The sequence below is a fragment of the Pecten maximus genome, chromosome 2 (genome assembly GCF_902652985.1).
Source record: "Pecten maximus chromosome 2, xPecMax1.1, whole genome shotgun sequence".
In the NCBI taxonomy this organism is placed as follows: Eukaryota; Metazoa; Mollusca; class Bivalvia; order Pectinida; family Pectinidae; genus Pecten; species Pecten maximus.
In genome coordinates this window covers 23,531,424-23,544,808 of record NC_047016.1, presented here as the reverse complement: position 1 = coordinate 23,544,808, position 13,385 = coordinate 23,531,424, and the positions used below count along the sequence as shown (strand labels likewise).

The following is a 13,385-nucleotide window of genomic DNA, read 5'->3' as shown; positions in this document are numbered from 1 at the left end:
ACTTTATATATACATTTTTGTATCATAGTTTGTTTATGTGAGTGATACAATGTATGATATGTATGGATATGTCGTAGACTATGTATATAGGTAATTCATTTAATGTACAATCCATAAGAAACATATGTCATATGTAACATAGTTTCTGTAACTATAACCATGCCTTTACAATAAAACAAAACAAAACATAATAATTATTGTAGTTGAAGATTGTATTTAATGTAATAATAGAGAACAATGTGTTACACTATAATACAATGTAACAGCAAATAATACCTACAGTGAACTTTAGTGAATCCCTTTGTTCCGTCAACATTGTTCACCTAGGAATGCTTGCTTATTAAGTAAACAGTAACTAGCTTGTTTGTCACATACAGGTATAATCTCATATTGTCACTAGTTTTATGGTTTTGAAGAGGTTCACTGTTAGCAGGTTTTGCTGTTTAATGATATGACAAAACAAAATATATCTGGATAGCGATACTGTACATAATATTATGCATCAGAAACCAGTCCCTCAGAATCACACTCTATAACATTATATAGCAGGTACATGATATTGTTATGACAGGTACATACTATAACCATGTACCTGATATTGTTATGACAGGTACATACTACTGTTACTATAGCAGTAACCATGTACATGATATTGTTATGACAGGTACATACTATAACCATGTACATGATATTGTTATGACAGGTACATACTACTGTTACTTATAGCAGTAACCATGTACATGATATTGTTATGACAGGTACATACTATAACCATGTACATGATATTGTTATGACAGGTACATACTACTGTTACTTATAGCAGTAACCATGTTCATGATATTGTTGTACATATTATCCCAGTTTTCCAAGGCTTCTTAATAACATGGCTGAAATGATCATTGTCCTGCAAAGAGTACATAGCTTATAAAATTTACGATGATACAGCATACAAAATATTACAATGTAAGAAAGTGCTAATAAAACTTTGTGGAAGGCAAAATAAAATATAAAAGTTTATATTTCCATTATTTCTTTCATTATAAATTCAGTTGAAATCTTTTTAATTACTGCAATATTTTTGTCAGACAATAACTGTCAGTCATACATAATTATCAATCAATTAATAGCATAGATTTTCATGAAGTTATTGAAAATGTGGGTTGCAGTCAATAATTTGTAAATCATTATATTAATTCCATATCATCGGACATTGTGTACATCTTAAATAATAACATGTTGAACTATTCTCTTCCATCATATATTATAATCAATGATGGCTGCCAAAATTTCCCACTTACATAGGGTCTTATCTGGGGATAAACCCACCCCACACTTTTGCCCATTTTCAATGCACTAGCCCTCTGCACTAACCCAGTAAAATACGGTACCATAATAGGCCTACTCTCCTATATAATATGTCCATGTCATAAATATTGTATGTTATACCTGTAGTAATGCCATTATGATGCCCTTGATAAAAATCCAATATTCCCAGAGCCCCGTTCGATTTGCACTCTTCTAAGAAGAGAAGCCTTCTAAGAAGATCGTATTCCGTTATATGTAAATCGAGTAAACCGGGAGAATAAAACAAAAAATACCCGGGTAAGCAAGTTTTTAAGTTTTCTCAAACACGATGACACAAACATGTGCATGTATGTGTCATAAATCCTTCTCTAGTGAAACTCGTCACTCGCACACTTAAAACATGGTCGCCGCCATCTTGGAAGATAAATCTTCCAGCTTCGAGACGGAAGAGGTAGAAGATCTTCCAGAAGCAGAAGAGCTTCAAATCGAGTGACCGGAAGATATATTCTAGAATGAGAAGAGTGCAAATCGAACGTGGCTCTGGTCTTACACAACAATATAAGGGTTTAACTTATTTTCCCGTGAAGCTAATTTGTGTAATAAACCGAATATTCCACTCATCTTTATGTACTGTAGAATTCACTCAATACAACATATTTTTCTTTAAGGTTGTGATATATTTCTTTAAGGTTGTGATATATTTCGATAATTCTGTTAACATTTACACCACTAAATGGTGCTGTTTTAATAATGTTCCTGTTCCTAAACACGATGAGCTTTATTTTACGAACACAGATTATACAATTTATCTCATGACTTCTGTAAAATGTAACATGACCCCTTCTCTAGTAATACAATGGCAGAAATAGCATATACACGAACTGCTAGTTCAACTAGATATCTGTGATCATTCTGTGTACTTTAGGTCTATATACCTAGCACAAAAAGGATCAGTTATGTTTGCACGTATATGATAGCATATATATATACACTGCCCACACACACATATATAATTACAAATATCTATATATATATATAGGACATCTGAGATATGTCATCACTGTTTAGCACTGTTTATTCCACTTATTTGTGACTGGATTAGATGATGTGATTGGTATTATTTACAAGGTCTGTTGTAGATTGTAAACAATGGATTTACCATGAAGCATTAACAGAATCCTACACACAGCCTTTACACATCACAGGTACGACAGAATACCAATACTTAGCACCAGTGAAAATATTGAAATATTCTGCCACATAATTTTGTCTTGTAACAGAAATATACACAAAATGATTATGACACTGACTGCTACACTGCCTATGAACAGAACATCATTTCCTGTCCGATTACTCAAAGTAGTAGATATCACCATCTACCAGGCGACCTTAAATATGGAGTATATTTAGAAATGAAGGAAAAGACTGATTGGATGGGAGGGAGTGTTGATGCTGAAATATATCTGCAGGCTAGCAAAATTTTATTAGAGCATATAAGTTCACACATGTAAGGTCAATGTTCAACAAGGTCCTTCCATAAGTAGTTAAAGGTCTGTTTTTGTCTATTATTGCTGTCAGTCCTGGACACATCTTGATATCACAGTACATGTCACACTTCCTGTAACCCTGCTGACATGTGTACTATGTCACACCTCCCTCAACCTGGGTAAGATGTGTAGTTAGTTACACCTCCTGTAACCTAGGTAACATGTGCAATGTCACATCTTCTGTAACCTTGGTGACATACAAACTTGTGTACAATATCACAATTTCCATAACCATGGTGACATATCAACATGTGTAATTTGTTCTTTTGTAACCATGATGACATGTGTACTATGTCACACCCCCAGTAACCTTGGTGACGTGTACTGTGTCCCACTGTTTCATGTCCCACATAGTCTGTACACTGACACACAATTTGTGTGATATGTCACGTATTGTCTGTACTGTCCTACATGTCATACAGTGTCTGACACTGTGTGTCACTTCAGGTGAATCACAAAGTATATGGATGTTGTCCCACACTGAGTAGTCTGTAACAAGTGTCTGCATATGAACATCATCAAACACATGAGTTTACATAGCTTTGAGCTATGATAACCTCCAACTGGAATCCTCCATATAGACTGATAGTAAGGTGGTTATCTAAGATGAATATTATAAATAATGGGATATTAATCCAAATTATCACACAATACATAAGCAGATGACCCATTACATGGGTGGTGTGAATTTCCCCACTGATTATCACCCCTGAACAACAGCGTCTTCATTCCAACACCAGGTGGTGCTACATTTCCTGTGACCTTTGAAAGTTGAATTCCCCATCATTCTTCTTCCTCTTCTCTAACGTATGCGAGGGGGAAGTAGCCGACCTGTATTGAAAGAACAAAAAATGGTCAGCATTAGGATTAGCTTAAATATAAATTAATAGTAATAATATTCCTGATTCCTCTTTAGGGAGAGGGGCTATTATTTACTTTGTGTGAGGAAAAAGTGCCCTCCTTTGTTACTTACTTGTATGAGTAAAAGTGCCCTCCTTTGTTACTTACTTGTATGAGTAAAAGTGCCCTCCTTTGTTACTTACTTGTATGAGTAAAAGTGCTCTCCCTTGTTACTTAGTTTGTGTGTAGAACAGTACTCTCCCTTGTTACTTAGTTTGTGTGTAGAACAGTACTCTCCCTTGTTACTTAGTTTGTATGGAACAGTGCTCTCCCTTGTTACTTAGTTTGTGTATGGAACAGTACTCTCCCTTGTTACTTAGTTTGTGTGTAGAACAGTACTCTCCCTTGTTACTTAGTTTGTGTGTGGAACAGTGCTCTCCCTTGTTACTTAGTTTGTGTATGGAACAGTACTCTCCCTTGTTACTTAGTTTGTGTGTGGAACAGTGCCCTCCCTTGTTATTTAGTTTGTGTGTGGAACAGTGCTCTCCCTTGTTACTTAGTTTGTGTGTAGAACAGTACTCTCCCTTGCTACTTAGTTTGTGTGTAGAACAGTACTCTCCCTTGCTACTTAGTTTGTGTGTAGAACAGTACTCTCCCTTGTTACTTAGTTTGTGTGTGAACAGTACTCTCCCTTGTTACTTAGTTTGTGTGTAGAACAGTGCTCTCCCTTGTTACTTAGTTTGTGTGTGGAACAGTACTCTCCCTTGTTACTTAGTTTGTGTGTAGAACAGTACTCTTCCTTGTTACTTAGTTTGTGTGTGGAACAGTACTCTCCCTTGTTACTTAGTTTGTGTGTGAACAGTACTCTTCCTTGTTACTTAGTTTATGGATGGAACAGTACTCTCCTTTGTTACTTAGTTTGTGTGTGAACAGTACTCTCCCTTGTTACTTATTCTGTAGGGAACAGTACTCTTCCTTGTTACTTAGTTTGTGTGTAGAACAGTACTCTTCCTTGTTACTTAGTTTGTATGAAACAGTACTCTCCCTTGTTACTTAGTTTGTGTGTAGATCAGTACTCTCCCTTGTTACTTAGTTTGTGTGTAGAACAGTGCTCTCCCTTGTTACTTAGTTTGTATGGAACAGTGCTCTCCCTTGTTACTTAGTTTGTGTGTAGATCAGTACTCTTCCTTGTTACTTAGTTTGTGTGTAGAACAGTACTCTCCCTTGTTACTTAGTTTGTGTGTAGAACAGTGCTCTCCCTTGTTACTTAGTTTGTGTGTGGAACAGTACTCTTCCTTGTTACTTAGTTTGTGTGTAGAACAGTACTCTCCCTTGTTACTTAGTTTGTGTATAGAACAGTACTCTCCCTTGTTACTTAGTTTGTGTGTGAACAGTACTCTCCCTTGTTACTTACTTTGTATGGAACAGTGCTCTCCCTTGTTACTTTTTTTTGTATGGAACAGTACTCTCCCTTGTTACTTAGTTTGTGTGTGGAACAGTACTCTTCCTTGTTACTTAGTTTGTGTGTGGAACAGTGTCCTCCCTTGTTACTTAGTTTGTGTGTGGAACAGTACTCTTCCTTGTTACTTAGTTTGTGTGTAGAACAGTGTCCTCCCTTGTTACTTAGTTTGTATGGAACAGTGCTCTCCCTTGTTACTTAGTTTGTATGGAACAGTGCTCTCCCTTGTTACTTAGTTTGTATGGAACAGTGCTCTCCCTTGTTACTTAGTTTGTGTGTAGAACAGTACTCTCCCTTGTTACTTAGTTTGTATGGAACAGTGCTCTCCCTTGTTACTTAGTTTGTATGGAACAGTGCTCTCCCTTGTTACTTAGTTTGTGTGTGGAACAGTACTCTTCCTTGTTACTTAGTTTGTGTGTGAACAGTGCTCTCCCTTGTTACTTAGTTTGTATGGAACAGTGCTCTCCCTTGTTACTTAGTTTGTATGGAACAGTGCTCTCCCTTGCTACTTAGTTTGTATGGAACAGTGCTCTCCCTTGTTACTTAGTTTGTATGGAACAGTGCTCTCCCTTGCTACTTAGTTTGTATGGAACAGTACTCTCCCTTGTTAATTAGTTTGTGTGTAGAACAGTACTCTCCCTTGTTACTTAGTTTGTGTGTGAACAGTGCTCTCCCTTGTTACTTAGTTTGTGTGTAGAACAGTACTCTCCCTTGTTACTTAGTTTGTGGATGGAACAGTGCTCTCCCTTGTTACTTAGTTTGGGGATGGAACAGTACTCTTCCTTGTTACTTAGTTTGTGTGTAGAACAGTACTCTCCCTTGTTACTTAGTTTGTGTGTGGAACAGTACTCTTCCTTGCTACTTAGTTTGTGTGTAGAACAGTACTCTCCCTTGTTACTTAGTTTGTGTATAGAACAGTACTCTTCCTTGTTACTTAGTTTGTGTGTAGAACAGTACTCTCCCTTGCTACTTAGTTTGTGTGTAGAACAGTACTCTCCCTTGCTACTTAGTTTGTGTATAGAACAGTACTCTTCCTTGTTACTTAGTTTGTGTGTAGAACAGTACTCTCCCTTGCTACTTAGTTTGTGTATAGAACAGTACTCTTCCTTGTTACTTAGTTTGTGTGTAGAACAGTACTCTCCCTTGTTACTTAGTTTGTGTGTAGAACAGTACTCTCCCTTGTTACTTAGTTTGTGGATGGAACAGTACTCTTCCTTGTTACTTAGTTTGTGCGTGGAACAGTGCTCTCCTTTGTTACTTAGTTTGTGTGTAGAACAGTACTCTTCCTTGTTACTTAGTTTGTGTGTGGAACAGTACTCTTCCTTGTTACTTAGTTTGTGTGTAGAACAGTACTCTCCCTTGTTACTTAGTTTGTGTATAGAACAGTACTCTTCCTTGTTACTTAGTTTGTGTGTAGAACAGTGTCCTCCCTTGCTACTTTGTGTGGAACAGTACCCCTCCCCACCCCCCTGTAACTTTATGTGGAAATTACTGCTCTCCCTTGTTACTTACTTTGTGGGAGGAACAGTGCCCTCCCTCATTACTTACTTTGTTTGAGGAACAGTGCTCTCCCTTCCACCAGCCCTTGTCACTTCCTGTTTTACTGTATATGGCCACTCTGTCCCCACGACACAGAGACAACTGTGTAGTAGCAGTGGCAGCATAATCATATACTGCTACTGCATAACCAAGACAACGCGTACCTGTAAATCATTATGGTGAAATTGTAAAAACAAAAACATAAAATAAAGATAAAAAATAAAAAAACTTAACACAGTCACCTTTTATCAGTTATTAAATTCATTGAAGAAAAGAAGATTTGTGATTCTACACATATTCTACCAAAGAAAGACTAAAGCACATGAAATAGTCTCAGTACATACCTGGTCCAGTAGCCCCGCCTATCTGTGTCTTGAAAGGATAGACAAGAGTGGTATCAACACCAGGGAAGCTGTCTTTGAGCGAGTTATGTTGATAGTATTCCACCAAGTCCTGTGTGTAAGACATATGTAACATTTAGGCCTAAACTAACAGCAGTATCTCTTTGAATAATCCCCATGTAAATGCTTAATACATGTCCATTTACAATCAACAACTGCTAAAATGTGTAAACTTCACCTGTACTGGCCGACAACAATAACAAGTTTTAGGATCTATTTCAGAATATTGAGTTGGCAAAGCTCTTAGATTCAGGATATGAAATGTAACAAGATTTGTGAAGCAAACATATGAAAATTTATGAATTAGAACTTTGACCTCAATGAGACTTTGACCTTCACTACATAGACTGGTACCCTCCTCAGTTACCTTCCTCACTACAGAGGACTGGTACAGAGTAACCATTTTGAGGAGGAACTCCTAATCTAGTGTGTGTGTATCTAAATTGCTGTCCATGTCATCATGGAGATGGTTACTTATACCAACGCAACAAATGTCAAAATAGTGTCATTACCATAAGCACATTAATATTGGACACTGTCATAAGTCATTCAAAAGATGGAAACATAAGACCCTCTTTCTTTGTTCATCGAGCAAAGGGAATATTTACCCTTATCGATGAAATCAAACACTTTTTTACTGCATCTTAAATTAGCAATATATAGGGAAACGGATATAGAAATTAATCCATGGTTGATGTACTTACTGCAGAAGGTGACATTTAATATGTAGGAATTATTTCTGAGACAACTGCGAAATAGTTGCCCCATGAAATTAAACAACTGTACAGAATAATCAAGTTTCTTTTTTCTTCATTTTCATCAAATCTATTTCTAATGGTAATATTCACTTCAGTGTATAGGATCTCATATTTAAAACAAGAGATCCATGTTCCATGTCAGCTTGATCTTTTCTCTATTTTTCCCTTCCTTTTAATAATCTGTGTAAATTGAGAGCCTACATACGAAATTTGAGAAAGATCCCTTCAGTACTTTCTGAGAAATAGCAATAACAAACTTCAATTGTTAAAATTCAAGAGGGCTGCCTGTCGACCATGTTGTTTTCTGATTTGTCACAAAATGCAATATGCATAACTAGGCACCAAGGGGAGCCTACATACGAAATTTGAGAAAGATCCCTTCAGTACTTTCTCATAAATAGCGATAACAAACTTCAATTATCAAAATCCAAGATGGCTGCCTGTCGGCCATGTTTTACGATTGGTCTCAAAATGCAAAATGCATAACTAGGCACCAAGGGGTACCTACATATGAAATTTCAGAAAGATCCCTTCAGCACTTTCTGAGAAATAGCAATAACAAACTTCAATTGTCAAAATCCAAGATGGCTGCCTGTCGGCCATGTTGTTTTCTGATTGGTCTCAAAATGCAAGATGCATAACTAGTCACCAAGGGAAACCTACCGTACATATAAAATTTCAGAAAGATCCCTTTAATACTTTCTGAGAAATAGCGATAACAAACTTCAATTGTCAAAATCCAAGATGGCTGCCTGTTGGCCATGCTGCTTTCCGATTGGTCTCAAAATGCAATATACATAACAAAGCTGCAAAGGAAACCTACATATGAAATTTCAGAAAGATCCTTTCAGTACTTTCTGAGAAATAGCAATAACAAACTTCAATTGTCAAAATCCAAGATGGCTGCCTGTCGGCCATGTTGTTTTCCGATTGGTCTCAAAATGCAATATGCATAACAAAGCAGCAAGGGAAACCTACGTATAAAATTTCAGAAAGATCCTTTCAGTACTTTCTGAGAAATAGTGATAACAAACTTTAATTGTCAAAATCCAAGATGGCTGCCTGTCGGCCATATTGCTTTCCGATTGGTCTCAAAATGCAATATGCATAACTAGGCACCAAGGGGAACCTACATATAAAATTTGAGAAAGATCCCTTCAGTACTTTCTATGGATTAGCGATAACAAGAATTGTTTATGGACAGACGACGGACCAAAGGCGCAGGGCGATTTGAAAAGCCCACCATCTGATGATGGTGGGCTAAAAAAAGCATACTACACCATACTTACATTTAAAGTATGAAAATATTTATCGACGTTTAGACAATAGTAGCTGTCCTCTTTGTGGATTTTGATATTCTTGACCACTTCAGACGTTCTAAAAATAAACACACCTTAGACAATGGTCAGTTGGTAGCCTCATTGAAATAGCCACACTGTCACAGAACAAAGTCACACATCTCAAAACAACAGGTATATTGACTGGGATGATTGTCACTTGATGCAAACCAGATTATTGCACCTTTGAGTGTAAACTTCAATTGGAAGCTGGATATCACAATCTTCATACATGATTTCAATTCATTTCAGAGCTAAAATATCAAGAACTTTAATACTTCTGTATGATAAGATATGTGACTTTTTATGTGACAATGTATCTCTTGATTAGTAGCATTTCATCCGTAATGCATATATACTCACAGGCAAGGACTTAAAGAAGTTGGTATCCGCCAAGAAAAAGTGATTTTCAGCATTGCGTTCCACTCGGATATGGCGTACTTGGTTATCATATCTAGAAAGAACAGAAGGAAACGTCCATACAAGCAAGCAGAGTTCATGCAATGACAGGAACTGATGTGAGAAGGGAAAGATGGAGGTGACAAATGTTCATGTCAGAAAAGTTTGTATGACAGTCGAACATTGTTATCTCGAAGTCAGTAAGGCCATGAAAAACTTTGAGCTGTCCAAAGTATTCAAGCTAACTGACTTCAAGTTTTAGGGGTTAGAGACAATGAAGTTTGAGGATGTTATGTTGACAATGTATTTGTACCAATCTAATGCTTTATACAATAGAAATATAAAACCACAGGACAGATGAAAACAACACCACTTTTTTGGTTGTCACATTGTCTTGTTTAAGTGCTGGGTGTCACATTGTCATGTTTAAGTGCTGGGTGTCACATTGTCATGTTTAAGTGTTGGGTGTCACATTGTGTTGTTTAAGTGTTGGGTGTCACATTGTCTTGTTTAGGTGGTGGATGTCACATTGTCTTGTTTAAGTGTTAGATGTCACATTGTCTTGTTGAAGTGCTGGGTGTCACATTGTCATGTTTAAGTGTTGGGTGTCACATTGTCTTGTTTAAGTGTTGGGTGTCACATTGTCTTGTTGAAGTGTTGGGTGTCACATTGTCTTGTTTAAGTGTTGGGTGTCGCATTGTCTTGTTTAAGTGTTGGGTGTCACTTTGTCTTGTTTAAGTGTTTGGTGTCACATTGTCTTGTTTAAGTGTTGGGTGTCACATTGTCTTGTTTAAGTGTTTGGTGTCACATTGTCTTGTTGAAGTCTGAGATGGATAGATATTGCATGCAGTCAAGGGCTGATATAATTGATTGATAGTTTCATACCAGAGAAGATATCTAGCCTAAAGAAAGAGTGAGCTTGTAAAGCACAAACCCATTCAGTATAATTATGCTTTATACTATGAGATGCCAGGAACATGACAATTTAATAATGTTAATAATTTCAGTCCTTTCAACTGAATTTGTTTTTACAAACAAATGTTGTGTACATATAAAATACACCATAGAGAGTATTCGGTCTACAAACACTAGCATAACAAATTCACACAGAGTATATTTGGGTACATCACAGCATAACCACATTCACAATACCATTTTGTATGCGCCATAAACTCATTGTATTTTCAAAATATTGAATCCTACAAGAGGCCCAAAGGGTCTGTATTGCTCACCTGGATTATGGGGAAACACTCTACATTTCTACAGAGGAAGGATTTTGAAGATTTGCTATATTTCCCCTATTTTGTCCCACCACTCTGGCCCCTTAAGAGACCAGACCCGTCATTTTTATCAAAATTTGTTATCCTTCTCCCAAGGATGCTTCCAACCAAATATGGACCAAATCCTTTCAATCCTAAAGGGGCTAGACCATTGTTTATATCAAATTGGTTTCCCTTTCTACAAAGAATAATTCAGATCAAATCCTTTCCCTCTTGCAGAACAAGAAGAATTTTAACCAATTTGGTGCATATTTCCAGTGTTTGGCCCTGCCTTTAGCCCCCTAGGGAGGGGGACTCTGGTCACTGGAAGTGAAAAGTTGATGGACGACGGGTGCTGCACCACAGCATAAGCTCACGAGTCATTTGGACCAGGTCATCATCATTGCTATATAAGTTATGCAAATATAAAGTGCTGCTTATAATTTATATTAACTACCTAGTATATTTTATGAATAAAGAATACCATCCATAGCAATATTGACAATTACAACAAGGCTATCGGGCATGGATCTTGTATTACAATGTAGATTATTGCGAATATATATTCTGTATCTACAAAAAATCCATATTTTGTAAATTACAATTAAAAAACATTGATGTTCGTTTGTGCCATTATATGTGTATCACAGTTTGATTTGAAGTGCGAGTATATGACGATGAAGTTTTGGATATCTTCTATCCACAACTGATTGTGACAATTTTACAATTATTTGCCAGACAACCTATAGGAACTGGTGTCTACTTACTTGATGCTCAAGGAGAGCTCCCCCTTACGGCCTGGGTTCTCACTGACTCGTATGAGGAAGGTGCCGTTTTGTAGTCCCTTCAGTCGATCTATTGCCGCATCCCTCTGCATATTACCCACAAACCTGTACAGTCACAAAAGTGCATTGTATGAAACCTACGTCAGTTTCACTTTGGATATATTTCACACTAAAATGTGGGAATTCACAGAAAGCTTTGAGACAGCTGAAGTCAAATATATTTAATTAATACACTTTTATAACCTAATCAACATTTTTCAACACAGAATCAAAGATAAATTTAAAGTGACAAGAATTGAAGGGGAAGCATTAATATCCAAACAAGGTATAATAAATATAGACGTGCCAGAATTGGTAACCTGCAGTGATGAAATATTGGCCTGTTATCACTAGGCATGGCCAAACAAGTGATTGTTGTAATGATGGCCATAACGTGATTTTTGTAATTAGTGAAATAATGGCCTAGTTGTAATCACTAGGCATGGTCATACAAATGATTGTTGTAATGATGGCCATAATGTGATTTTTGTAGTTAATGAAATAATGGCCAAGTTGTAATCACTAGGCATGGTCATACAAATGATTGTTTTAATGATGGCCATAATGTGATTTTTGTAGTTAATGAAATAATGGCCTAGTTGTAGTCACTAGGCATGGTCATACAAATGATTGTTTTAATGATGGCCATAATGTGATTTTTGTAGTTAATGAAATAATGGCCAAGTTGTAATCACTAGGCATGGTCATACAAATGATTGTTGTAATGATGGCCATAATGTGATTTTTGTAGTTAATGAAATAATGGCCTAGTTGTAGTCACTAGGCATGATGATACAAGTGATTTTTTTGTAATAGATGAATTAAAGCACACGGATACACAGACAACTGCATTCTAACACACACCACAGCATAAAGAAACACACAAAGGGTCACAATGTTTTGTTACGCACAAGCCAAACAAAGGGAAGTAACTTCAAAGCATATAAAAACATAAGAACAGGCAGCTTCATGTTTGAGATTACAGAATGCATATATGATGTTTAAATCAATTTCTGTTAGAAGTAGCCCCATGGCATTCTCCACTGGATCATTGACATAGCCTGCCCCCCACCTCCCCCCCCCCCCCATCCCCCTGTGGATGTACTCACCACTTGTACGCTGTAAGACCCCTGACCTCTATGTTGATGTAGCCCTCGCCCCCGTGGGTGAACCTATCACTTGTACGTTGTGAGACCCCAACCTCTATGTTGACGTAGCCCTTGCCCCCGTGGGTGTACCTATCACTTGAACGTTGAGACCCCTAACCTCTATGTTGACGTAGCCCTCGCCCCTGTGGGTGTACCTATCATTTGTACGTTGTGAGACCCCTGTTATCTATGTTGACGTAGCCCTCGTCCCTGTGGGTGAACCTACCACTTCTACATTGAGACCCCTAGCCTCTATGTTGACGTAACCCTCGCCCCCGTGGGTGTACCTATCACTTGTACGTTGTGAGACCCCTAACCTCTATGTTGACGTAGCCCTCGCCCCTGTGGGTGTACCTACCATTTGTATGTTGTGAGACCCCTGTCCTCTATGTTGACGTAGCCCTCGCCCCCGTGGGTGTACCTACCACTTGTACGTTGTGAGACCCCTATATTCTATGTTGACGTAGCCCTCGCCCCTGTGGGTGTACCTACCACTTGTACGTTGTGAGACCCCTATATTCTATGTTGACGTAGCCCTCGCCCCGGTGGGTGTACCTACCACTTGTACA

General features: G+C 37.6%; 1 protein-coding gene across 9 annotated transcripts in view; it reads right to left on the bottom strand.

Annotated features, from left to right (window-relative positions):
- Positions 1 to 194: 194 nt before the first annotated feature.
- The window catches only part of LOC117321558 (protein vav-like), a 67,417-nt gene continuing 54,226 nt past the window's right edge, over positions 195 to 13,385 (bottom strand). For 7 of the 9 annotated variants that reach the window (XM_033876011.1, XM_033876015.1, XM_033876007.1 and 4 more), the window contains 5 exons: positions 11,612 to 11,734; positions 9,550 to 9,640; positions 7,035 to 7,143; positions 6,700 to 6,854; positions 195 to 3,683 (listed from right to left, as the gene is read on the bottom strand). In XM_033876011.1, the coding sequence (XP_033731902.1) occupies positions 3,636 to 3,683; positions 6,700 to 6,854; positions 7,035 to 7,143; positions 9,550 to 9,640; positions 11,612 to 11,734 (526 nt within the window). In that variant the 3' untranslated portion in view covers positions 195 to 3,635. Of the gene's footprint in view, positions 3,684 to 6,699; positions 6,855 to 7,034; positions 7,144 to 9,138; positions 9,227 to 9,549; positions 9,641 to 11,611; positions 11,735 to 13,385 lie in introns of all 9 variants that reach the window. The other 2 variants (XR_004531381.1, XM_033876008.1) reach the window with 2 other exon arrangements.